We start from the raw sequence: 27,017 nt of genomic DNA on the forward strand, positions 1-27,017 counted from the left end.
CACCCAGTTTGGTATCATCCGCAAACCGTGTTCACGGTACCATTGGTGACCAGGAGAGGCATCCGCTGTACCGAGTTTATGGAGGGCTCCACTGCCGTTGTGAAATGTGGTAGCAGCTGAAGGAGCAGATAGTAGTGGGGGGTGGGAGGCATGTGAAATATGCAGCGGTGTTAAGTGGAACATCGGCTGCTTTGTATGTGAAGCCAGTGCTAAGTAGTTCTGGAGCACAGCATATCCTAGAGAACCAGCAATAAGCACGGGGTTAGTATGTCCCTTCATGCACTTGTCCAGCAATGCAGGGTTTTCTTCAAACCCTTCGTAACAACTAAGAGGAGAGTCACCAGTAATAAGGTAGGAAGGGTTTCTGAGATAAACTATGTATAGGTAAGTAGGCAATGGATGAAGTAAAGGGAGATTGCTGATCTCAACCAGCGGCGGTTGAGAAGGAACTGGGGGGAGGGGTGAAGAACACACACCGGCTCCTCGCGCACGTGGCTGGCCACGGACACGGTTGTCACAAATCTCCAATCACAGGCTCAGTGGCACTGATGCACCTAAGGTGGAGCACTCACAGGGAGTACTCCTCAAAGAATAGGGAGTTCCAGGAAAATTGTAATTTTTTCCTTTGATTTTTGACTCATTCACCCTTCCTCTCATCTCTTACTCACCTCTTCTTTCCCGCGTGTCAGATAAGGAAGGCTTTCTAGGTCCTAGAATACGTCAGTATTTGTGTTTACATTAGGAAAATATTAGCTCTTCCTTTCCAATTCTGCTTATAATGCAATATGATCCAAGATTATATTGGTGTTATTCTGAGACATGAAAGGGAAAAAAGCACTCTCCTTTTCACCCTAAAACCACTTTTAGTACTAACAAGAGCTCTGTTTGTAAATCTTACACTCATTTATAGACTTAAAATTTCACTATAACAGCAATCTGAACTAGGGATGTCAATATGTAGATAATGATATGATTAAATGATAAATCTAGGTTTATCAGCTAATCCTGTCGATTACATGCATTCCTCCCTCCCTTGCTGCCTCTGTATCAGAGGCAGCAAGAAGGAAGTGGGAGCCAGTGCCCACGGGGAGCTGGTTTTTAAGCTGGCTCCCCCACAAGCACTGGACTCGCCTGATAGAGAAGTAGAAGAACAGAGTGTGAGGGTGGCAGGCGGGAGCTGATACATGGGAGGAGCTGACTTAAGCCAGTTCTCTGCGCATGCTGACTCCACAGACCCACCTGCCTCCCTTGCTGCCTCTCTATAGAGGCAGCTGGGGGGGGGGGGGGGAAAGAGAGGTGCGGGGAGTGACACAGGAACTGGTGCTTGAGGGAGCTGGTTTAAAAATCTTAGAAATCTTAAAATCCGGTTCAGCACAGGCACCTGCCCTGCCCCCCACCCTGACCTGCCACAGAGCAGCCTCTGTCTACATGGAGCTCTGACCCCCAACTGATAGGAACAGCTGCTGCCACCCTGCAATGGGTCTGCGTGGCAAACTGGTTTTTAAACTGGCTTCCCTTACAGACCAGCTCCTACCTGCTACCCCATGCCTCTGACTGAGGCAGCAGCATGGGGTGGCAGGGAGCTCCCTGGGAGTGGGGCTAGAGCACACTGGCTGCTGGCCCTTGCCCAGCGGACTGTCAAATAGTCATGTAACTGGGAAAATGTGATGCAGTTACAAGACTATTCAATTACATGCTATCTATGTCCTTAATTTGAACCTTCTAGATAACATACTAGTAAACAAACTGGGCTAATGAATTCAGTCTTTCATGGTACAATAGATAGAATCACCTCAGTGCAGATAGCTGTGCTCCATATTCAGCAAAGCACTTAAACATGTGTGTCACTATAAAAATGGAAGTAAGTCCCTTTGATTTTTCACAACTGACATTAATGGAACTACTTATATGCCCATTAGTAATCTCTATTTAAGGACTTTGGTGAAATTGGGCCTTAAAGCTTAAGTGGAACTCAAAGCTTAAGTGGAGCCCAACAGTTTAACAGTTCTGAGTATTTCAGGCAAAATGAATGCAGTAATAAAAAGAAAGATTTCAACTCACCCAACATATTTAGTGTCCCAATAGTGTTGGTCTTTAATGTCTTGATAGGGTTATACATGTAATTTGGAGGGGAAGCAGGAGATGCTAGATGGTAGATCTGATCCACTATGAGAACAGAAAAAAAAAACCCAATATAGTAAATTTAATGAAAATAAATCTAGTCTATATAACCAAAGTTCTGAACAATAACGAGTCAAAATGAAGGTGGTTTCCACATAGCTGTACATATTCATGGGGGGTTTTTTGTTTAGGTATCTGAATCCTTCTTTATCAGAGAAGTTGGTACCATTTGTTTCAGAAATTTTAAGAGAACAGACAGTTCAAGAGAGAAAGTATAACAGAAGCACAAGTCAAAGGAACAGAAAAAAACCTGTAACTAGCTGTACAATACAGCAAAACCTATCATATTTGACCATTCAAGGGTCCAGCAAAAACTGGTTTTTAATGTTGGTAAGTGATTTTCCTATTGAAATGGAACAAGAATATTTTGGGCAATCTGACAAGATGTTGCCTGATCAAGGTTCTAGGTTTCACTGAAACATGAGTTTAAAAACTGGAGCGGATAGAAAAAATGGTTTGTTCAGAATAAAACAAAGAATGTTAAACCTTAACGGGAGATGCATGTGAAACCCAATGTGAATGATTCAGCAAAATTAGGTTCACAAGTTATATAGTATTATTATGTATATATAATACTATATTATGACTTACATATACATACATATATACATACATATATATACATAAAATAATATACAGATACTGTCAACAAAGAGGGTCTAGACTACATCCAGTTCTGTCGACAAAGCAAGTTGCTTTGTCGACACGAGAGAGTAGACGCAAAGGACAGTGTAGATGCAATAACGCCTTCTGTCACAGAATTCTGTTGACAAAAGGCGTTATGCCTCGTAGAATGAGGTTTACTGCCGTCAACAAAACTGCCGAGTTCTGTCGACGTTATGTTGACAGAACTCGGTGGTAGTGTAGACACAGGTATCATTTTGTCAACAAAAGTCCACTTTTGTCAACTAAACCCTGTAGTCTAGACACACCCTAAAAGATTACTCAAGGGATAAAGCAGAGTGCTATGCCTAGGAGTAAACTTTCCTTCTGTGGCATGAGTGAATGAAGACAACTGAGCTGACCCTTATCTACAACTGCTGTAGGAATCCTAACAAAAGTGTAACAGACAAGAACAAGGCTCATTTCAATTACTTAATATAATTCCTGACACAAAACAAGCACAACAGAAGCACGCAAAGAGAGGAGTCTGGAAATGTAATGTCTCTGATTGTTTAATCCCTTTCTCTGATTCTTTCTCCAACTGTTAGCTGTTGCAGCATCACAGGAAAAGGTGGACAGCAAGAGGAAAAGCACCCTTGAATGGGTTGTCCTATCAACTGTTTCACTTGCCAGTGATGAGTGAATGTTTTAGCATCTGGGTTCAATGTACAGCTCTTCTTTTGCATACTATTGTCACTTTCTGACTGCAAAAGACTTAGGAAGGCCAGGGCTAGCAGATGGAAGGGTATATTTGTACAGATAAGTTCCTTTATCAGGCCAGATGATAGGAAAGCAGCCATTTTCATGATCTCCGCATCTCCAAAAGATTTAAAAATGTAAGCAACTTAACTATTTGGAGTTGAAATAGTAAAAGCATTTTGTGGGTGCCATGCTATACTGTTCTGCAAGCGACTTAATGGGCATGTAAAGTCAGCATTGTTGAAAAAAACTACGGCTACCTCTCTAGCTCTGCTTTCCTTCTTTTGTCAAGCACTTCACTAATTAAACATGTTTCTTACACTAAGATGCTACCTTTCTATGACTGCAAGTTGGACCCTAGACTGCAGTCTGTACAGGAATACATATTACAAATGCAGCAAACACTCTGCATTTGTCATGCTCTTATATGACAAGCCCAACACTGCAGGTCAATTATGCAATACACCAAGCCAAGCTGGTAATTGTGGTACCCTAAGTAGGTGCAACATTAAAGCATGCATGCTCTCCTATATGCAGGCACCGGTCCATGTGAAAGCTATAAAAGAACAACGGTGAAAGAACTATCCAAAAGAATGGCAGGTGTTTGCTACTGACACTCTCAGCAGGTAAAGGAATCTGGCTAGATACCCTGAACATGAAAAATGGAAGTGGATCACCAGCCAAAAGTAGCTAGGGACAGATTGGTAATAAGGTAGGAAATCTAGGCAGCCAACTCTGGGAAGAGGGCTTAAGATAGAGTTTATATATAAGTACACATGGATTACTTTGGGAAATTAGTTAAATTATGGTAATTATTAAACAGACATTATTAAAACTGAAAGGGCATGTCATGTTCAAGGTTTGTTCACATGCACGTAGGAGAATCTTCTGAAGCATAAAATACGTTTAAATTATTAGAAGTTATAGCCCAGTCAAGCTAATTTTAAAAAGAGAGCAGCTAAATTAAGTCCAAATTTAGACTTCAAAAAAGTTACACCAGCCTAACATCAACATCAAGCCAGGTGTAATAAATTTATGTTTCTACACAGTGATGTTTGCATCATTTAAACTGAACAGGTTTTTTTAATGTGTCTAGCTGAACTCATGCAACTTGCGTGTTTAGACAACACCTTTGATTAAAGTCAAAATACTCCCAAGCCCAAATTCTTAAGAGTTACAGTAGAATCATATTACAAGGCCCTATGCGAGAAAACCTAAATTGTTTTAAATTCATTGTCATCCAGAACAATGAATTTCTCAAATCCCGAGCTGACCCCGGGCTCCACCCAGCATTTCAAAGCAGCAGCACCACCACATGGAGCCCAGGGTCAGCTGGGGACTGACCCCAGGCTCCACACAGTGTGCAAGCTTTGAAATGTGCAAGCAGGGGGGCTCTTGTGCATTTCAAAGAGCAAGTGCAGCGCGGAGCCTGGGTTCAGTGCGGGACTCTGACCCTGAGCTCTGTGTGATGCTGCCGCTTTTAAGTACTTCCCTTCTCTCTTCCCCCACTTGCTGCCTCTGATAGAGGTAGCTGAGGCAGCAAGGGGAGGAGCGACTAGTCGACTATCCGATAAGCATTTGCTTATTGAATAATCGACTAGTCCTTTACATCCCTAACCTACATGTCTATGCGACCATGTCAAGTTAATAGTTTTAAAGTTTAAAACTTTATTTGCTCCCCCCCCCTTGTTGCAGTGTAAACATACCCACACAACAAACAGAGGCACTAATTAAGCAGAGCAAACAGTGAACCTGACTATAGAGTGCTGTCAAACACACTGCGTGAACAAACAAATCTTTCCTAGTCACCCTGATCTTATGGCTCATTTTCAATAGCAGGTTAAAAAAAAAAACCCAGAAAAGTTTGATTTTTTTTTAAATCAGTTGAGAAATGTCCCTTTAAACCTAATGCCCAGCATCAGTAGCAAAATAGCTTTTGTCTTTAATCTTTACAAAAGAACAATAATAGTGAAATTTCACATATACCAGGTTCTTTTTTTAAAATCAAATATAAAAAAGTCTAGTATTTTAGATTTTAATTAAAAGAAATCAGGAACAATAAAAACCAAATGCTCATATATTATTTAATCTTCACTTACGTCCTTAATGCTGATGTAATATAATCAACCTATTTGGGATAGAAACATCTTGTTGAGTTGTAAGTCACAACAATTTCCTTAGATGATGAAAGTCTGCAGTAATTAAGTCCCTTTTAATTAAGAATCCGCTTTTCTTACACTTATTCCTATGATATCCAAGTGCCTTCCAAAGACAGGCAGAATTTAGAAAGTTCAACAATTTATCTGCAATAAGAGTTTTGGTCCAGCCTTCAATGCACTTCAGCAAACATGTACAAATACAATCAACTTTTTATACAAACAGCAGCAAACTTAAGCCCACAAATATTAAGCACAAAGCTGAACTTTCATTCAGGAACACAGAAAACTCCTTACATCATAGGTTGATGGGATTTCCCATAAGGCACTGTCTATATTGAGAATTTTAGCATCTGGTCCCACTGTTAGTCTAGTAAAGACATAGTTCAGCTGAGGGGAAGCCCCAGGTCATACTGGGTATTATTTCCACTAAAGTATTAATTATACTGAAATTAAAATCTTGAATTTCAGCAGAATCACTTGATACAGCTGATAAAACCCTATTGATACCATCCCATAATATGCCACTTTTTAGTTGCAGTTTAAAAAAAAAGTAAAAGAAGACTAACAGCAGTGACAAGAACCATGCACCACGTGAACACAGAGTGCAACATTATTCTACACTGGCCTCATCTTGGTCTCTGGCTTGTGACAAATTAGTGTTATGCTACTAGATTTTACGGAGCAGAAATCTGCTACCTACACTGAATCTAACATGGGCCAAAACTAACTAGGAACCAGGCTACCCCATAACATTTTCACAGTAAGATTCCTAGGGTGGAGTCACAATGCCCCAGAAGCAAGAATTTCTCAAAACAACCAATTTACTCTATGACCTGTAAAACAAGATGGAATGATAGTTCATAGAACAGACAGACTAGCAAATGTTTGTCCTGCAGCACTACCTACCTAGCACACTAGGCAATATGCAAACAGAACAAAGACTGCTTTTGTCCTATTGGACTAGCTCCTCCAATAAGATGACCCTAGCATTATTTTAACGAATTAAACTATTAAGCAGAATAAAATAATAATTTGGCAGATGGATAGAGGTTAATGGGAGAAAAATGAATCAGAATGCAACTACCAAAGCATTCATAACTCTGTTGTATTTGACAAACTGGCCTGAAAAATTCCAGTGCATTTAATACAGCTCTTACACAAGCTCAATTTCATGTCAGTTGTTCTTGGTACAGGTTTTACAAGGAAAATACCTAAGGAAAGGAATTAACATTCACTACTAATTTATTTGGTATCTCTCATGAAATTAACAGATTAAATTCTGCAAAAAGATAACAATTCTCACCTATTCAAGACATCACCTTAAAGAATTAAAATCCTTATTTAAATGGGCCAGTTAATATAGGCCTTGACCTAGCAAATTTTTTTTTAACTAAAATGAAAATTAAATGAAAAATTGTAAACACACACCCTGTTTAATAGAGATGTAAACAGTTGCTTAAAAAGGCTGAAAATCTTAGCAGTTACACAGGCACTGCAGCCTCTGCAGCATAAAGTTTTATATTGTAGAGCCTGTAGCGAAACTGCCTTCCCGAGAGCCGGGCAGAATTTAACCAATAACATTAACCAACAAGCATCAGCTTATCAGATAACCAGTTAAACTCTCCACTTTCAGGTTCTTAAGAGCTATGATTGGTTCCATCTACCTAAATGTTTATGCCATCATCCAAGCACTCCTTTGGTACAATTCAAAGAAGGATACATATTTATTTATTTAAAAATTCAGTTTAATTGTGGACCAAATTTAAATTGGTAGTGTCTTTTAAATAAAAATACCGTTATCCTTCAGACAGATCTACAGAAGATAGATGTGAAATTAATTATCCTGCCATGGGCTGTGTTCCCATACTGGAAATAATGAAAAATGGCTAGACTGAGTTAACCGCACCTCTCTCTTTACAAGTCTTTCACAGTACTCCTTCCAATAACTCTGGGAATACAACTGCTTCCTTGGGATCTCGTCCATCCATCAACTCCACCGCCTTTCACTGATTTATGTTAAGTAATGCAGACAGATTCCATGATTAGATTTTGAAGCATCAACAATAAGGAGAGAGTCACCCTGGAACCGCCTTTCATTACATTCTGCAAACAGACCATATTTCACAGCCAGCCAAGACACTAAAATAGACAACAATTTTAACAATGTCCCACTGGTATTGTTTTTACTATAAGCTCCTGATGTTCTGGAGACCATTAGCAAAATTCCTACTGTTCAACCAAACTCCCATGCTTGAAATGCAAATTGGCAGTGTGATCAAATTAAATCCGAGGGAGGGGAAAAAACCTCTTACCTACTGAAGCCTACGACTACGAACGTAACCCTGGCGCAACACAACAGAATATTCTTCCCCAAAGAAGAGTGTCCTTTTCATCAGCTTTATTATATGCTTGCTATAATGATGTGTTCATGGAGTACACCGTTCCTGTGTGAAATGATAATCCTGAGACAAGACATTCACAGAACAGAGAACAAAACTAGTGCTTTTAGTGTCTCTGCATCAGTCAAGGACCAATGCACCTGAAGAAGTTGAGTGTTAATTCATACTCATGATAAAATGCTGAGGCTCAAAGAGCTGGACTTCAACACAGCTGTTCCCTAGAAACTGATGCAAAGCTAATCCCCCACGCCACCTATTTAAACATACATGGCAGACATATTTCTCAGGATAAAATTCAAAATCAAATTCAATCAAGAATATATCCTTTTTAGATAAGGAATTTAATCTTATTTCATTGCAATACCAAAGAAATGATATTGTGTTAAACATTCTAAAAATGGTCTGGAAGGTAGCAAATGAATGACTGATCCTTATGCATGGCTCAACCTCCCACCCTTGTATTCATCAAACCTGCACTCATTCAAATTCTCTCTAAACCTCCCTATTGTTATATATCCCACAAGTTGTAAATCATAATTTTAGTGTTCCATCCAGAGATGAAATACGCTCCAATTAAAAAAGCCATGTAACATTACTACAGTAACTTCTCCTTCCCAGCTTCACCACACTACCTGCTGTATTACTTAACACTTACTGTGTCGCATCTAATGTTGACTAAGCTCTTTAGAGCAGCTATTATTTTTAATGTACCCTCCAACTCATTTGAAGAAGGTCAAATAATATCAAAAACAAAACAGCCAAAGTTCTCAAGAAAAGATTCCCCCTATCTAAACTGATAGAATTGGAACACGGAGAAGAGATCTGAAACATCTGAAAATATACCAAGTATAATTAGTTAAAATGAAGGTAACAGTGAAGGAGGGAAAGTAAGAAAGTTGACAATGAACTGGCTGATGTATAAGCTACTAGTAACTGCAGTGAACACAGATCCAATTAATCAGATCCTAATCCCACTATTCTTCAGTGGAAGCACAGGCTAAAGTAACAGACAGAAAATGAACCAATGCACTGTCAAAACAGACTGAGCATGCACCTGCAGAACTATTTCAGCATATAGTCAGAGGCCATCACAAGACTTCTAAGGAGATGTATTTACAAGAGATTTTTCTGCAAGTTCCATCCATAAGAAATACAGAAAAAGTAAAGAAAACAAGACCTTCACTGCATTTTTCTTCTAACTATATAACTATTGTATAGCTGCAACGTTACAAAAGTGATGAGAAAATCTCTTCTGTGGCTAAAATAAAATTGTCATCACCTTACCGCATTTCACTTTATTACAAAGGAAACCCATAATACTAAGTACACCTTGCGCAACATCCTGTAATTACAATAAAAAAAGTGTTCTGCTGCTTATGGTATTTTAGGTGTAGGATTGCTTACATTTTTTATAACAAGAGTGGGTCTTGTTTGGATAGGTAGGGGGACATCACATCTTACTTTACAGGTGGCTTGCAAAGGAAATTAGGAATTGTGCATTCACCAGAATTAGGGATCTCCACCCCTGCCATATCGTGACCTCATGGCACAAGAAAACATAATGGGTCTCAAAAAAGAAACAGGTAAGGATACAGAGGGCAGATTTTCCAATAGCTATTAGTCAGATGGTCAGGGATGCAACCCCATGACATGGATGAACCTCAGCCTGTGACTGCCAGAAGCAGCAACTAGATGACACATGGTCACTTCATTGCCCTGTTTTGTTTATTCCTTCTGAAGCAAGTGGCGATAGTCACAGTCAGAAGATAGGATACTGAGGCAGGTGGACCCTTGGTCTGACACTGCATGGTCATTCTCATGTGGCAAAAATTGGGGGGAGAATATTCCTCTTCTCATCTGGTCAGGAAGAAAGAACATTCACAATGCAACAATCTTTATGAACCCCTTAGGGGTTATCGCCACTAGGCTGAGAGAGCAGGGAGGACCATACCTACATAGATCAATCAACAAAAATGCACATAAATCCAATTTCTAAAAGCACCTCTTCTGGAAAAGTGGGATTAAGTACAGAGATCAAAGCACATCAGTGTTTAAGCAGGCTACTCACCTTCAATGTACAGGGGCTCAACGACATCATGATTAATCAGTTCAAAGTTCTCATGGCCAATCCAGTGTTCCACATTTCTTTTCCTGCCCGTAAAGAAGTTGTCCACAACTGTAACCTCATGGCCATCCATCATTAGTTTGTCAGTAAGATGAGACCCCACAAACCCTGCTCCTCCAGTTATCTGCGTTAGGACAGCGGGTATGAATTTTTTTTCTTTTTACAAAAACACCAGACAAAGTCCACAGAAGACAGCAACTTTCCAAATTTTGATTACCACGGGGGGACAACTCCATTTCCTTTTAAAATTCATTTATTTTTAAAAATTTAGACCCAGTTTTTAGGTACTGTAACATTTCAAGAGAAACTTCTAGCTTGAAAATGTTGAACAAAGGCCATTTTGGAGAATATTGGAAGATTCAATTTTTTTCTTCCCTGCCTGCCTTACCCTTAAACTGGGCTTGTGCCCTTCATGCACTGGAAAGCAGCAGAAAGCATGGAAAATATTCCCAGTTATCCTTACTTCAAGAAAGGTGTCAAGAGAATCCTGGGTTTTGGAGCCAGCTGTGTGGTTTAAAAAAAAAACAAAAACAAAAACAAAAAGCCACACCCACACACACACCAAAATAAATTCCACGCAACATTCCTGATATTACTACAATTAAATCTTGTCTACTCCTGGCTTTGATCGAGGATGTCATGGGGTGGGATGAATTTAACTATTCAAAGTGCTCTCATCTTATTCAAAAGAATGAGGATGTCAAATCTTTAAAGATCTCCTTTCTTCCATAAGGCTGTGAAGTGTAGAGTTAAAAAGAAATGCACTCTAAACTGTCTTACACCTCTTGCCCTCTGATTCTCTCAAATTATCTGGCAATTTTGCTAGTTCTTCTGTCATCTACAATGTTACAGGATAGACAAGTTCTGAAATTCTATAGTCAAGAAAAAGCCTTCAGATGTAAACTTTCCACACACTTTTCCTAAAGTGCTAAGAAATACAAAAAGACCTTTTTTAGCTTCTGCAGCTCAACCTTAAAGAACAGTGAATCAATGAACAAAATTATTGTAGGATTTCTTCAACAAAGAGGTGTTCTATGCTGCATGACATGTTCTAATGGACATTTGTGGAAGCAATTATTTTCTCTAGGCCTTACAAGCTATTTTCCATGAATGTACAAACAACATAGCCACTGCCAAAGACAGTTAAAATAAGAGAGGTCTAAATCAACTGACCTGATCCACTAGTACATCTAATATGATGTATTATGTAACTATGATCAAGATCAGATTTAACAAGGATCTCTAATTATACACTTTCTGTATCATCAGTGCACTTCAATGATTACTAATGCCCTGGCAAATTACACAGCAAAAGGATTTGCTGGATTCGTTTATTGACAATTAGAATTAAAGGATAACGTGACAATTTGATAAAATGTTATCAAAAGGATCATACGGATTATTGAAATCCTTTTCTAGTTAATAAAAGCCAAAATATTCATTTTCCCAACACATTTACTAAAAATAAACTGTGCCATGCAAACTTATTTTTTTTAAAAGTAGGAAAATAATCTTCTATTTGCCTTTGTTATTTACCTGACACCTGATCTATAGCTTCTCCTATTTTCTTCCATAAAAGTCCTGAAAGTTCCCTTCCCATTATCCCACAGCTGTTTTACTTCATATTAGAAATTCAGGATTACTGGTATGATGGTGGCACAGATCAGTGAAATCTGAACCAAGGAGGAATTTTTAGTTGGTGTATTTATATTTCTTTTTTTCTTTTGTTGCTTGCCTCTACTGGAAGCACATGTCCAGTGCAGGTAATCGTTTAGTAAGGAAGCCAGTCCCCAGATAAACTGGATCTGAAGGCAGATTAGGAGAAGGCATCTGTTCAAGAAGGTGGAGAATAGGGTTAGGGCCTCTAATGTCTAATACAGCAAGGAGAGGGTGGAGGAGTCTTAGCAATGAGATTGGGACAGACAGCTGCCCTCCATTAGGCAGAATGAACAACAAAAGAAAGGGGGATCTGCACTGGATGAGTTAATGTCAGATAGTGCCCCAGAAGCTTAACGAAATACTGCAGTCTAGCTAAACCACATTCTCGGTTTCAGGACAAAATTGGTTTCTGTGGAAGACTCCACAACTCACCTCCTTTGACCAAGGTGCAAGAAACCCCTGGTACCAGTTCTATGCAAGGATCCAGAGAAGGCTTGACTCAAAACTTCTGATATTTCTTAAGTACAGTGAAAAAACATTTTAAAAAAACAGGCAAATGTTTAAGAGCTCTCATAACATCCCAACTAAGCAAAACAGGGCACAAACCCAATTTTAATTTTTTAAAAAACTATGCAGTCATTTTGAAATGTTATTAAGGGATTTTATGGCAAATGTAGATTATCTTGATTAATGTAAGGGTTCACATAAATGATTTGGAAAAGGAGCTGAATTTCCCCAGAAAAGTAAACAATCATTGAATTCATGTAACATTATTTTAATTCACTTAAGGCTACATCAAAAATAAGAAAAGGATGATTTTAGCACCTAAGTTGTCCACATATAATCTTCCAGCAATCACAGTATTTCAGAATGATAGGCTGGACACACTTCATTTCAAAACACAGCTGCCTTATAAATCACAACAGAGCCCAAATCCATTCTATTGCAGATCAATAATTTTTTATTCAAAGCTGCAGACCTGATACTTAGTGCTTGAGGACACACTAGCACCGTGTGGCTAGAATACATGTACTTACCACTTCAATAGTATTATAAAATAGTTGATGTCTTCAACAATTATTAAAATGCATTAAAACAGTGTACAATTCATCTCTATCTGAAACACTTAAGACATTTGTATAGTTGTCATGCAGACTGGTTGCAGTCCTTTCTGGCACTTTCAGTCAAATTCAGGACAATGGATATCCCATGTCAGAATTATTTAGAAAAAACACAGTGCTGATCCTTAATTGACATCAAACATTTTAAGAACCTTTCCGTGAAAGGAAAAAAACCCATTAACTACCCATCTTTTCAGAAAGAGCAAGGATAAACAGACAGGTCTAGCAGCAAGGCAAAGAATTCAATAAACTTCGGCTCTGTTGGACCAGAATGATAGGGAAAATGAACTCAGTGAGGAACCCTAATCCTAAATGGACACATCTAGGAGCTGTCAGCTTGAGTAGGCTCAGCTGCCACGCAAGAATATGAGCGGAAAGATTGTCTCTGAGGATATGTCTATACTAGCTGGTTAATTCGAGCTAGGTAGGCAGATGAGGCGACCGGAGTTACAAATGAAGCCCGGGATTTAAATATCCCGAGCTTTATTTGCATGTTCCCGACCGGTCGCCATTTTGAAATTTCACTAGTCCGAACTCACTGGACTTAGTTCAAATTAACATTTCACTGCTGTGTGTAGCTGCACGGCAGTGAGTTCAGGCTAGTGAAATTTCAAAATGGCGACCGGACGGGAACATGCAAAACATCCCGGGCTTCATTTGCAACTCTGGTCGCCTCATCTGCCTACCTAGCTCGAATTAACGAGCTAGTGTAGACGTACCCTAAGGTACTGAGGAGAAAAAACAAAGAACTTCTTGGATTTAACACACCTTGAATTGCATCTTGAATCAAACTAGAAGCAGGAGCAAACTCCAGAATACAGATTGCATATATCAGCCCACCTGCTTGCTCACAGGTCACTAAAAACACCTCATCACCTCGCTTTCTCTTTTACACTTGCTCCCCATTCAATTCAATACCTAGTTTAAAATCTGCACTCTGATACCCAGAGCAATCTATATAATGACCTCAGCTGCCTGAAAGCCCCACTTCTTCCTCAGACTCTGACCTTCTTGACATCTACAGTCTATCAATGCAATGAAACTGTCAGACAACAAAAAGGCTGGTGAGCACTCCCCAATCCCTATAAGGGCAGCAAACATTCTGAACACGTTTGCATGATACAGGCTTCTGTATACTCTGTACCTCCTAAGAATTCACAGGAAGGCTCATTTCTATACCCCAGACAGAGCTGGCACACAAAACAGAAGAATTAAGGACAGAGTGAACCTCCAACCTGTTTCAAAGGAATCTATGGGCCAGTGCAGCAGCATAGATTTCTTGGAGCACCAGAATGGCCTGTCACAACTTCCTCTCTTCTGCCTGTGATGCACCCTGGAATGTTCTCTACAGGACCTCCTTGCACACACAATTCCTGGAGCCTGGATTCTCGCTCTCTCTTTTTGTTTAAAAACTGAGCAAGAGAGACCACAGGGCATCTTGAACTCTGGCTTCACAGTAGACTCTCACTAAGCGTTGTTTGGACAGGTTTTTCTAACACTACACACTCTAAACCACTACCACTTTTCAGAAGAATTCCAATATCAGAAAATTTCCACCAGCTGGGAATAGAGGTAAGGGTCCTTCTGAAAAACAAATTAAGAGCCATTACAGGTCTAAGATGTTGCAGGCTGACAGCAGAAACCCACTTAAGTCACACCACCAATCCAGTGACCAAGCCTATTTTCCATATGCTGTGAACCGATGTAGTATGTACCGTATTGCACAACAAAATGACCACAAATCTTCCAGATTCCTCAAATTTCTATTAAGGTCACAGAATTAATTAACACAATTCTAAGCCAATGTCTCTTATTTCCAGAGCAGGAGCCCTGATGAAATACTGACTTACCAATATTCTTTTACGGTCCTTTTCAGATAGAAATTTCACTGGTGGATACTTCTGGGTGAAACTACAGAACATTTTAAAACAAGAAGAAAAACTAAATTAAGCTTTATTTAGGTGAGTGGGTGACAAATTTTCCTCCATATACATACCAGGGTTGATAAAAAAAATCATTGATTTTAAAAAAATTAAAAAATTGGATTGCTTTGATTTTTAAGCTCATCAATACTAAATTTCTCATTTAAAAATAATCATTACAATTAAATCTCATCACAAACATGCTACACTTACAGTGTCATAAAAATGAATTAATGGCTCTAGACTGTCCAGCCTAACTACCAGCTCTGGGCCTCTTGTAAGTTCTGGGCTTTCAAATTCTGTTTTTCAGCAGATTAAAGTAATATGTGCAAAGACAGCAGGCTATATAGGATTGTTTCTGTTCAGTACTTATGTGGTGGCGGACCCGGGCTGAGCATGACAGAAGAGTTAAGATATTGTCTTAAAGACAGAGACTATAGGAAAGGACAGAGGTAGCACAGAAAGGAACAGTGGAGTGGTTGGAGTAGAAAAAGGGAAGTCATTCATCACGCACACAGCTTCTTATACTCCCCCACTTTTGCCACAGAAAAACTGTCATGGCTTCTGGGCGTAAGAGACCCCCTGTCTGGGAATATTTTAAAGAAATTCCGTCCCTAGGTTAACAAAGGAAAACGTTTCAAGTGTAAGCAGTGCAAGAAGATTTATGCAAGGTGTAGTTGCAAGAATGAAACAGCATAAGAGAGCTAGTTGTAGAAGTTTTAAGTATACCATATGTTTCTGAGGACTTGTCTGTTAAGACTAAATAACATTTGGATATATTAAAAAAAGTTTAAAGACAGCCTTCAGCTGGCAACTCAGGAGACAGCTACAATTGCACATGTGAAACATTTATGTAAGATTTAAAATTTATTTTAATAAAATATAAGTGCTACTTTGTATGTGTGTGTGATTTAGTTTTCACCATCTCTAATGTACTGCTGCTGCATCTGCAGCTTGACACAGGTAATGAGTATTATGCACTATTTCCTAAATTAATAAAATCAAGTTATCTAAAAAAGTTACACAAAATAAACCTCTTAGATGTTATAAAATGTTGTACTGAGTGGTAAATTATCATATTTTAGTGAGATGATCTGCACCATTATTTCAGAAAAATGTGAAGTAGTATCAGTAGGAAACAATTTAATAAACAATTTTTTTTGGTGATTTAAACCAACCCAAATCTACTTTGTGAAATTTGTCACAAAAATTAGCTCACTACGCTTATACAATAGGACAGAACACAACACTGAAAACACTCAAATGTGTGTTTACTTAGATTAACTTTATGGAAAATTGCTTTTAAACTGCTATTATCCTCGTAAAGAAAAAAATCTGAGCCACCACAAGAAATTGTTCTGCATTTAATAAAAATAAGGTAAGGAGATTGAATTATGAGTTACAAATAAAAATAATGCATAGATTTTTCAGGGTTTGTGCCTACAGAGCTGGAGAACTGATGCTGATGACTTCACAGGAGACTGAAACCAGAACAACTGCTGAAAATAGGATTTTTAGATGGTGTGCTGTATTATGAGAACATCAAGTGAGCTTGTGTTGTGTTTCAATTAAACAGCATTTTTGTCCTGGCAATACTTCAGTAGTTCAGGTCATTTTTAAGTAAATGTCATAACAGGCAACTTAAATAATCACCACCCTTCCTCTCCAGTTAGTCTGATGCTGCAATTTGTGGGTAAAGTGAGTCAGTGGCATGAACATAAGTGAATATATGCCAAGATTTGCCCCTGACATTACTTTTTCCATCGGTACACATTTTGCACTCACTTTGCATGAGTGTAAATTACTACGCAGACACAAAAGTGGAGAGTCAGGCCCATCTCTTGCGATTTCATAATACCAAAATTAGGCTCAGAGAGGGGTAAATGTAAGTATTTTCTTCCTTAATGGCAGGCACACCAAAACAACATCTGAAATACAACCTATTGACAATACACTTCACACGTACTCCAAATACAAAGTTATGTATGTTCATCCTTCCCAAAAGCTAAATAACCTACTGGCTCTGATGCAAAAAGAAATCTGTCTATGTAATTAATCTTTAACTGTAGCAAAAGCGTTTCTTAGTTGATCTACTTGATTTAGAGCTGCTAAGAAACGCTTTTGCTACAGTTAAAGATTAATTACATAGACAGAAACCCGTTTATCTGATCTAATTGGGACTATGGTCAGATCAGATACAGTAATTAAAAATTTGGATAATTCGGAGAATGGGCAAAGTGCTTCAGTCCGAGGCTGACAATGCAAGCTCCATTGTGATGGACTGAAGTGTATATTTCCTGTATTCCTTGTATGTACTGGAGATTTTGGTTAGTATGGAGAGCCAAATAATGCAGGGACAGATAAACGGGGTTCCACTGTACTTAGTTTAATAACATTCAGCTGAAGACAAGAGACAATGTATAGAACTTTATGGCAGTATGTCATACAGTATCTACTGGTGGCAATGTGTAGTTAATATCTGTATGTTACAAACAAAGTCACCCTGTTTGATTAGTTACATTAGTGCTCATATTAGGATTTAGTAAATAAGGGTCACATATTCCTATCACAAAATACAGGACTATGTAGCACTTTAAAGACTAACAAGATGGTTTATTAGATGATGAGCTTTCGTGGGCCAGACCCACTTCCTCAGATCAAATAGTGGAAGAAAATAGTCACAACCATATATACCAAAGGATACAATTTTAAAAAATTGAACACATATGAAAAGGACAAATCACATTTCAGAACAGAAGGGGGATGGGAGGAGGGAAGTGTGGAAAAGGTAAATGTCTGTGAGCTAATGGCATTAGAGGTGATAATTGGGGAAGCTATCTTTGTAATGGGTAAGATAGTTGGCGCCTGTGTTGATTTACAGGACTATGTATGTGTTCAATTTTTTAAAATTGTATCCTTTGGTATATATGGTTGTGACTATTTTCTTCCACTATTTGTTCTGAGGAAGTGGATCTGGCCCACAAAAGCTTATCATCTAATAAACCATCTTGTTAGTCCTGTATTTTGTTTCAACTACACCAGACTAACATGGCTACATTTCTAGCAATATTCCTATCAAAAATTGTAAGGGGTGGGTGAACATATTTGGAAGTCGGCTATAACATAAAACCTGATATCTGTATTTAACTGATATTGTGCTCAAAGTCAAGACAAAGTATGAAGAATCCCGGAAGCTGTGCTGGCATTAGACATGTTCAATTCCAGGAGCAGAACAGTTCCACTCTTTGTCCATGGGAGAGATATGGTGATAGCAAGCATGTGGGGTGCTCTCACGTGCTTACTGATACTATACAACCTGTGGCATATGGCACAGGTTCAAAACACAGCATGGGGAATGAGTTAACAGCCCTGATCAAAATATTGCATGAGGACAGAACAAACAGCCCTGAGTTCTTTTAAATGAGAATAGCTGTACATCCATATTGATCAATGATGAAAAGTTTCCTAAAACCAGAATGAGCATTTCATCTTTTAATTCTTCATATTTTTACTTAAGTGAACTCTGAGGGAGAGATCTAAACAGCAGGGTGTTTTTTTTTAATTGTTTAAGGCAAAAACACACCTTCTCCTTAGGGTTTCTCACACAGGAACTTTATTTCACAAACAGCAAGTAATCCCATTGACTTCAAAGAGACCATTCTCAGTGCACAAAGCGCAGGTATGGAGGGTTTAGAGACCCTCGGCTCATGCTGGAGACCAGCTCAGTTCAAGTTCTCAGCTCCCAGCAATTGAGTTCTAGCTAGTTAGCTCTGTGGGGAGCTTAAAGCAGGGCTGGGAAAGCTTTTTTGGGTCAGAGGCTGCCCATCACAGAAAAAGCAGCCAGGGGCCGCACACAAGTGAGAAGCAAAAAAACAAAACCAACCCCTCACTGATGTGGCTCCTAACTGAGAAGAAATGCACTCCCCACATTCCCCTCCCACACCAGAGCCTGGGAAGGGAGGGGGCAGCCTAGCAGATTTTGTGTGCTCCAGCCCTGTGGCAGAGTAGCAGGGAGGCTGGAGCACCAGTGTGGGCTCCCCAATGCGGGGGGTGGGGAGATCACGCACATTTGGCCCCCCAGGCCTGCGGTTCCCTACTCCGGGCTTAGAGCCTGGAAGGTAGCTAGGTTCATAGCTGAAGCCCTCCCAGACTACTTCACTAGGGAGATAACCAGCCTAGGATTCGGCTCAGAGCCATACAGTCTCTCATCAATTTTATGGCTGCCTCACACTCAGGCAAGGGCTCAGGGGCTTAAAGCTGAAGCTGTGAAATCAACAAGAAAGACTGGTAAGCTCCTGCTGAGACACTGAGTCTTGCACTGGGCTCACAACTGGGGCTTTCATGTCTGGAGGAGAGAAGGAGAGCCATGGGAGCTCTAGCTGAGAGCTCAGTGCAGTGTTCAATTTCTTAGTTAAGAACCTACCAGCTCCTCTTGTCAATTTCACAGCTCCGATTGTGAGCCTCCTGCTGCACAGTGGAGCTATGAAATTAATGACAGCCATTAGCTGATGTAAGTAATGCAGTGCCTATATGGACACCGCATTGCCCTGACTACACCAATATTAGCTCTACACTTCTTATGGAGGCAGAGTTATTATAGCAGTATAGTAGGGCACTTACATCAGCAGGAGCAAGACTGTAGTACTCACACTGACATAATTAGGTTGACATAAGCTACCTTATGGTCAACTTAGCTGAGTAGTATAGACCAGATCTTAGTGCTTACTAATAAACAGGACATGTCTGATGTTATTGAGCATAATATTTGTGTGTTTCTACAGAAGACCCCAAAGCTCACTTAGGACAAATGAAACTTAGCACTGCAGAATGAACCCCAACACCACAAAAACAGACATACCTTTTTTCCAGGTCTCTGATTTTCTCTCTCAGAGGTGCAACAGCCTAAATTAGGAATAACAGTAATTCTTTAAAGAAAGCTACAAGAACTTACATCTCAGAAAAAGAAAAAACAATAAAGATTATTATAGAGGTGGCTATCTTATATCGCCAAAAATCAGAATAATTTTCATGTATACAGAGTCTTTCGTGCCAATTTATGCCAAACATTTTACAAAAAAGAAAAAGAATCTGTTACAAACACAGGGAATTACTCCAACTATTACTGACATGCAGAGCATGAAGTGTAGCTGTTTAAAAAGCATGTAGCAGCAGTAAACAGTAGTTTAGGACAACACATGAAATGAATTTAATTTGTTAGGGAAGTTTAGGCTAGCAATATAATTATACATACTCCACATGTGATGGATTTTAGTAACACCTGTAACTCTTGTGAAAATTACTTTAAAGACTAAAAGTTGCCAGGGCCTCACTTTTAAAGAGACAATGAAACATTTAAAAATGTTCTAAACATTTCTTCAACTAGATTGTTATAGACACACTGGGGAAAAGGGAAAAATTTAAAAATGCAGTTTACCCACTAATATCTATGTTCTTAGATTAACTCTCTGCACACAGACTGTGATAAATTACATTAGTTTGACTTCCAGATTCTTTATCATGTAATGACAGCTTTGAATTTTAAACAAGGGAGATGAACTGAGCATACTTCTTTTGGTTTTATGTTTTATAAACACTTGGTCCCAATTTAATTTTTAAATTTAACCTGAGCATCTCTTCAGTATCACCTGAAATAGTATCACTAGCACCAGCATCCATTAAACTGTGGATTTACTGCTTTTAAAAATACTGACAGGTTAGATTTTCATAACTAACAGCTTCTAGGAACTGAAATAAATTGTGCATTGTGTTATTCATCCCCCTCACCCCACTATGAACTATAATTTAGGCTTATTAATTCAGTAATTCACACTGAGTAATACTTCAATAAGCAATCCTTTTGATTCTAAGAGAAAAGTATTACACAGTGTGAATAAAGGTGGTGTAATTAAGGTCTAGGTACTTTCAGCAAGCTCTAGAGAATTTTTATTGCTCAAGATTTTTACAATAATTTTTGCATGTTGGATAGTCACAGATTTGTAAATCTTAAAAAAAAAAAAGTAAGTTAAAAACAGCATTTCTAAACTTTAAAAAAAACCTACTGCAGTTGTATCCAAAATGTCAAAAGCACACTTTAGGCATAAAAGCCTGTTTCAAAGCTTACTGAAGTTAATGAAAAGACATCAAGTAAATTCAACAGGCTTCAAATCAGATTCGAACTAACAGGTGGTATACAATTCTTTTGAGATTGATTCACCAGATTTCTCCTATCACACTGTTGATTGCCTCACCTCACCTAAAACTAAACAGTCACACAACCTTGTCTATATATGCTACTCAACTTTCATTTTTCAGTACTATTGAACTGGAAACCTAGTACAAATTTATAAAGTTCTTCTGTTGTGCTCATCAACATAGTATTTCATTGTTAAAATAATTGGTTAATCTGCTCAAGAGTTAAAAACAAAGCAATGCACACGTGAAAATTTTAAAATACAGTAGTAAAATGCTTGCTAAAAGTTGAATATACTTAATTTTTTGGAGGTGTGACAGAAAAAGGAGTTGGCATAGCAATCTTAATTTTGATAAAGACTCAATTCCTAGCAGGACGGGGATAGTTAGGAAGACACTCTGGCAAACAGGATTAGATTTTCAGAGTTCTGAGAAAAGTGTAGGGAAAGCAGGGAAATAACTGATCAGTGCTAGAACCTGTTTGGGTCCATTTATAATGAAGAACAGTATAGACATGAGACCTAATGCTGAGGGTTATATTAGTGGAAGAGTAATAAAGTAAAATATTCTAATAAAAAGAAAATTAAACAAATAAACAAGGACATTAACCACCTAATAAACTGACCTCCTCTATCTTACTTTCAACTTTCTGATCCCCGTTGTCTTGAATAGACCTGTTGAGAGTGGAAAAAAAACCATGAACAAATCAAGTAAGCTACATTTCAAATACATTCCTATATTTTTTAATATTTCCATTAAAAAGTTATGACTTTAGAATGGGTTCTCTAGAGATACATAAACAAAGAGCAAATGACCACCTTCTGATCCAATGTTTACTCAAGTTAACTGGAGCCTTTCCATTACTCTAATGGGCTTTCAGTCAGGTCCAAAGTTAGCACTTTTGATCAACACGATAGATTCCACATTACATTAAATATTCAGTGCAATATAAAAAGCTAATCTAGTTACTCATCCCATCACAGGGTAAGTCACCTCCTCCAAAAATATACTTGTAGTGCAACTGTATTAGAAATCGTGATTAAAATGGCTTTCAAGGGTGTATATTTACTGTTTCAGTGTAACAAAATATATTTTTTCCAACTGCTGAATTTGTAAGCTCAATCTAGGACATAATGGGCCATCACGAATTGTGAGTACGTCACATGAGCAGCCCTCCATCTCAGTGGGCTGCAGCAGCCCCATACCCACTGGGGACCACCTGTGGACCCACAGCCCCCGCCCCTGTCAATCCCTCTCCAGCACATGACTCTTTCACACTGATTTGCTGAATTCAAACTCTGGGAGGGAAGGGGAAAAATTAGGACGGCGCACGAATCAGCCAATTTGAGCATTCCAAAAATGCTGGGAGGGAGGGAGGGAGAAGTAGGAAGTACAGGGTTCCACTGCCCCAGTGCATCAGAAGCACACTTGGGAGGGGGCCAGCCAGGGGGTTCGCAGGCCACAAGTGGAGCCCCAGTGGGATGCAAGAGACCCACAGGCTGCAAGTTGCCCACCACTGATTTAGGATCAGAAAGTTAAGATGAATTCTTCATTTCCCAACCTATAATAAAAATTCTATGGGTAACGCCTTCAGCTTTTAAGCCGGCTCCCCCGCAAGCACTGATTCCTAAGGGTGGCCTGCCCCCCTGCAATGCAGCCAGGAGCTGGTGCTCATGGGGAGCCGCCTACCCCCACCCCACGCTATATCAGAAGTAGCAGTATGGAAGGGCAAGCAGAAGCCAGTGCTCACGGTGCAGGAGGTGGGGGTTCTGTGAGAGCCCATACGTGGAGGGAGCCTGCTTAAAAGTCAGCTCCCCACGATAACACCCCTATCCCGTGTTACTGCATCTCATACAGAGACAGCAGCACAGGGGGGAGGCGTGTAATGGTGATGGTTAACCATGAGCCCAGGCTAATCAGTTAACCATTTACTTGAAACAGGTTAGAGATGTGTTACTACACACATTTAATCAACTTAATGGACAAAACATACTTAAAGGTTGCTCAGGAAAAGTGGAGCCATACCAATGTATTTGGAGATACTTCAGGGTGGCCTCAAGACAGGAAGTTGCAGAATAAAGCTGGTCTCTTGTACAGGTTTCATTGTTATCTCATTTAGAGTGTACATGCATATTACATCTAAAGTGATTAGTGATATTCTTCCTTTGAGCAAGCAACTTCTACAAACTTAGCCAGAAGAATTTGTGTGCACACCATCTAGTTTAAGGGCTTGCCTACTCCTAAAAGGTTGCAGCTGTGCACCTAAAGAGCTTCACAGAAGACGGTACCTATGCCTACAAAGGGCTTCTCCCATCAGGGTAGGTATTCCAACTCTGAGGACCAGGAACGTAGCTGTTGCGAGAAATCCTCCCATCAACATAAAGCTGCATAAACCAAGAGGTAGGTCAGCATAACTGCGTTGTTCAGGTATGTGGATTTTCCCCATTCTGAGCAACACAGTTTAATAAACATAATTTGCTAGTGTACTTCAAGCCTATCTAATTTTACTTAAGTTTGCATGAATCCTTGTTTCAACTTAATTTTCATTTCAGACAGCTTATGGAACTATTCAACGTGATTTACAGTGGCAAGTTTTTGCATACTAGAGGTTTCATGGGCAGCCAATGCAAAATGGAGTTCTTTCAAGTAAAACAGAGCTCCTTTAAATGGAACCAAGAGTCATTACACCTAGAGAAACAGAAGGCCCTTTGTTAACAACACACACACATACCACAGTGTTAGAAATCAGAACAACAATTCTACTCATCATTCTGGGGAAAAAAAAATCTTAAAAAGTTAGTTAGTCCATCCAGCATACCTGACTCAGGAAAAATTCCCACTGACTTCTGTAGTTTTGCCCCAGGAAGGAGTACAGTATTAAGTAGAACCATCAGGTTCTAGAGAATCTTTTTACAAAAGTCAGCCACTAACTGTAGCAGCAGCAAAAACTGACTGCAGGTTAACACAGCATCATCAGAATATTATTCAGGAGTAACATACAGTAATTTTCAATAATTACCATGTCAGATATTTTTCTGAAAATAGACCATGTTCATAACATTACTGTTCATCTGTGGAACAAAGGATTGTTTCCTTTGTAGTAAGTGGTTAAGGAAAAACTTAACCAAAACACAAGACATTAAAAGGTATTTAAAGCAATCTCAACAGTCAAATCTGTTGTAGTGGGTTCATATGCTGTAAGTTTGAGAACAAAGAAACTGCAGTTTTATTGTGAGTTTTTCCCTTCTTAACACACCCAGAGATGGCATATCCAAATACTCCACTTCTATGGAATGAGGCTATGTAGATGGTCTCTCCCCTAAAGTTAACTCAATGGGGATATTCCCACATAAGATCATGTCTTACAATCAAAATTAATTTCCTTGAGTTGTCTCAGCACACGATGAACCCTCCTTGATTCAAGGCTGCAGGCAGCAGCAGCAGCAGGAATCTTCCACACATCGGAGGAAGTGACTCCATTGTAGTTAGGTGGGGATACTCCATCCAGGCTGTGTCAAACCCATGTGGCTAATCCACAATGGTGCTGTACTAAACTGGGTGCTAGGTTGAAACAAAACCTAAGATCAAGCCTATACACCTTCAGACATGTCTGCTAGCCTCGTCTTAAGGCACCCTAAAGCTTTGGACAGAGGTTTTCCTTGTGTGGACAGAAGGGCGATTAGAGACAATGGCTCATCTAGCACAACAGATTTAATGAGCTGCAAATCCTTGCTTGTTATCCTGGAAATCCTTCCACTCCAGGGGAATGAAGAGGAAGAAACTCAGCATTTTTTGTCCCTGCCAACGAAGACACTCACAATCCTGTGGTAGTTCTCTAACGTTTAAGGCCTTTTTATTACAGGAACAGAGTCTATGATGATTACTGTTAAGAGCTGGCATGATGGGATGGTAACAGAAATAACCTTGTTTCAGATAAAAATACTGGTACAAAATAATGTATTACCTCATGTTGATAAAGTTGCCCCATACAGCTAAAAAGAAAGAGAGAGAGAATATTATAACAACATTTAACAAACTATTATTTATTTCTTAATTTATGTCATCCTCATAGGAAGAAATTTAAAACAAAAGTAGACTTTATTAAAACTATACTAAACTTATTTATTCTAAAAACAAGTCACTTGAAATACACCAAGTCATCAGAACCCTTTGTACGAGTTAAACAAAAGTGATGAAGTTAGACAAGGCTCTCCTGTGACGTAAAAGAGAAAGACTTTTGTGTCAAACAAAGAACATGCAGTGTATCAGTTTGTGAAATACTTACTCCAAACAGATATTAAATTAAAATTGAATTGTTTAACAAGTCAACCATTGCTGAGTCAATGCAGGGCAGCGGTCCTGCCAGGTCTGTAGGGCAGGAATCCTGCTGACAATCATGACAGGGCCTGCTCCAGACTAACCTGCCCACCACCGATTGGTCAGGGGCCACTGTGGCAGAGCAGTGGTCAGGATCCCATCTGTCCACCGGCACAAGACCAATAGTCAACAAGTACCGTAAGGGAAACACATTGGGTATGTCTATACAGCAAGCTGTTATATCGAAATAATGTCAAGATGGAGGACTTCTTACTTTGACTCCTGTAACCCTAATTTCATGAGTAAGGGAAGTCAAAAGGAGAGTGTTCTTCCTTCAACTTCCTGCTGTGCAGACAGCACCAAAAGCCGAATTAAGCTATTTCAACTTCAGCTACGCAACTGACAGAGCTGAAATTGCATATCTTAATTCAACTTTTGCCCTGCAGCATAGAATCTGTCTCTCCAGAAGTTCTTGCACAATCACCCTCCAGGTAAGCACACAAATTCCTTCATTCTTAGGAGGGTGAAAAGTCTTCAGTTATAATACTAGCATATATTGAACACAAAAAATATCGGAAGTTCTCAATTGCCTGGAGAACTGGTTAATGAACTAGTCTGCCATATAAAGGCAGTTCAAATGTAAGGTCTTAGCCTCAGGCTTGTATTTAATTCCTTATTTGTTTTTAGCACTCATATGTATATAGAAGATAGAGCTTACAACAACAGTTAGGGTATGTCTAGACTACATCCCTCTTCCGAAAGAGGGATGTAAATTAGACATATCAAAATTGCAAATGAAGCCGAGATTTGAATTTCCCACACTTCATTTAAATAATTTATTTGATTTATTTATTTAAATATTTTTACCCCGCCTTTCTATTTAAAATATTCAATAATAGCATCACAGTGTTTTTAAAAAATGCTATTTCAAAAGTGAAACCGCAGTCTAGACGCGGATCTTTCAAAAAGAAAAGCCTTTTTCAAAAGATCCTGTACTATTCAATTCAAAATAGTGTTTTTCTAAAGAACGTTGTGACGCGATTATGCAAATGTGTCAGGGCTGACCGCCAGTTACCCCTGCACCTTATCGCAGACAGTCTGGCTAGAGTCAGCAGTGAGCCAGTTTTAACTGGTGATGAGCTTGCAACATAAGCAAGTTATAAGATAATTTGGCCCAAGGACATGATGTATCAGAATTAGATAGCAGTGGTGTTTCCTGCTAGAAACTTGCTTGTGGATGTTTACATCCCTAAGAAAAATAATTAGAAGATGGTCAAAAGGCACTAATTGAGTGAACAGTCTCACCTGTGGACCTAGGCTGTGTGGGTGCCCAGGAACTCCCCATGCTAGAGCAGCACCCGCCACTAGCCCTCAAGAGCACGGACGGAGGGTCCAGGACTGTCTGTAGCAGAAGGGTATAAACATTGGATTCTTGCTTGCTTCATTGCTTGCTTTTCCACAGTGAAAAGCACATATTTAGTAATGCGTGAAGGCTGTGAGGTGTAATATGCCCTGGCAATAAAACCTCTTATAGTTACGCACCCGGTGTGATTTCATTGAGTGTATCCAAGCCTCCTGTTAGA

At 39.2% G+C, this 27,017-nt stretch overlaps 1 protein-coding gene across 3 annotated transcripts in view; it reads right to left on the reverse strand.

Moving 5' to 3' along the window:
• Positions 1 to 27,017, reverse strand: part of UXS1 (UDP-glucuronate decarboxylase 1) — a 119,727-nt gene that overhangs the window by 49,867 nt on the left and 42,843 nt on the right. For 2 of the 3 annotated variants that reach the window (XM_025180385.2, XM_075917766.1), the window contains exons 2-7: positions 25,082 to 25,109; positions 21,743 to 21,791; positions 19,787 to 19,830; positions 14,857 to 14,917; positions 10,170 to 10,350; positions 2,062 to 2,166 (exon numbers count right to left, since the gene is read on the reverse strand). In XM_025180385.2, the coding sequence (XP_025036170.1) occupies positions 2,062 to 2,166; positions 10,170 to 10,350; positions 14,857 to 14,917; positions 19,787 to 19,830; positions 21,743 to 21,791; positions 25,082 to 25,086 (445 nt within the window). In that variant the 5' untranslated portion in view covers positions 25,087 to 25,109. Of the gene's footprint in view, positions 1 to 2,061; positions 2,167 to 10,169; positions 10,351 to 14,856; positions 14,918 to 19,786; positions 19,831 to 21,742; positions 21,792 to 25,081; positions 25,110 to 27,017 lie in introns of those variants that run through there. The other variant, XM_075917782.1, reaches the window with a different exon arrangement.

The sequence above is a fragment of the Pelodiscus sinensis genome, chromosome 1 (genome assembly GCF_049634645.1).
Source record: "Pelodiscus sinensis isolate JC-2024 chromosome 1, ASM4963464v1, whole genome shotgun sequence".
Taxonomy (NCBI): Eukaryota; Metazoa; Chordata; order Testudines; family Trionychidae; genus Pelodiscus; species Pelodiscus sinensis.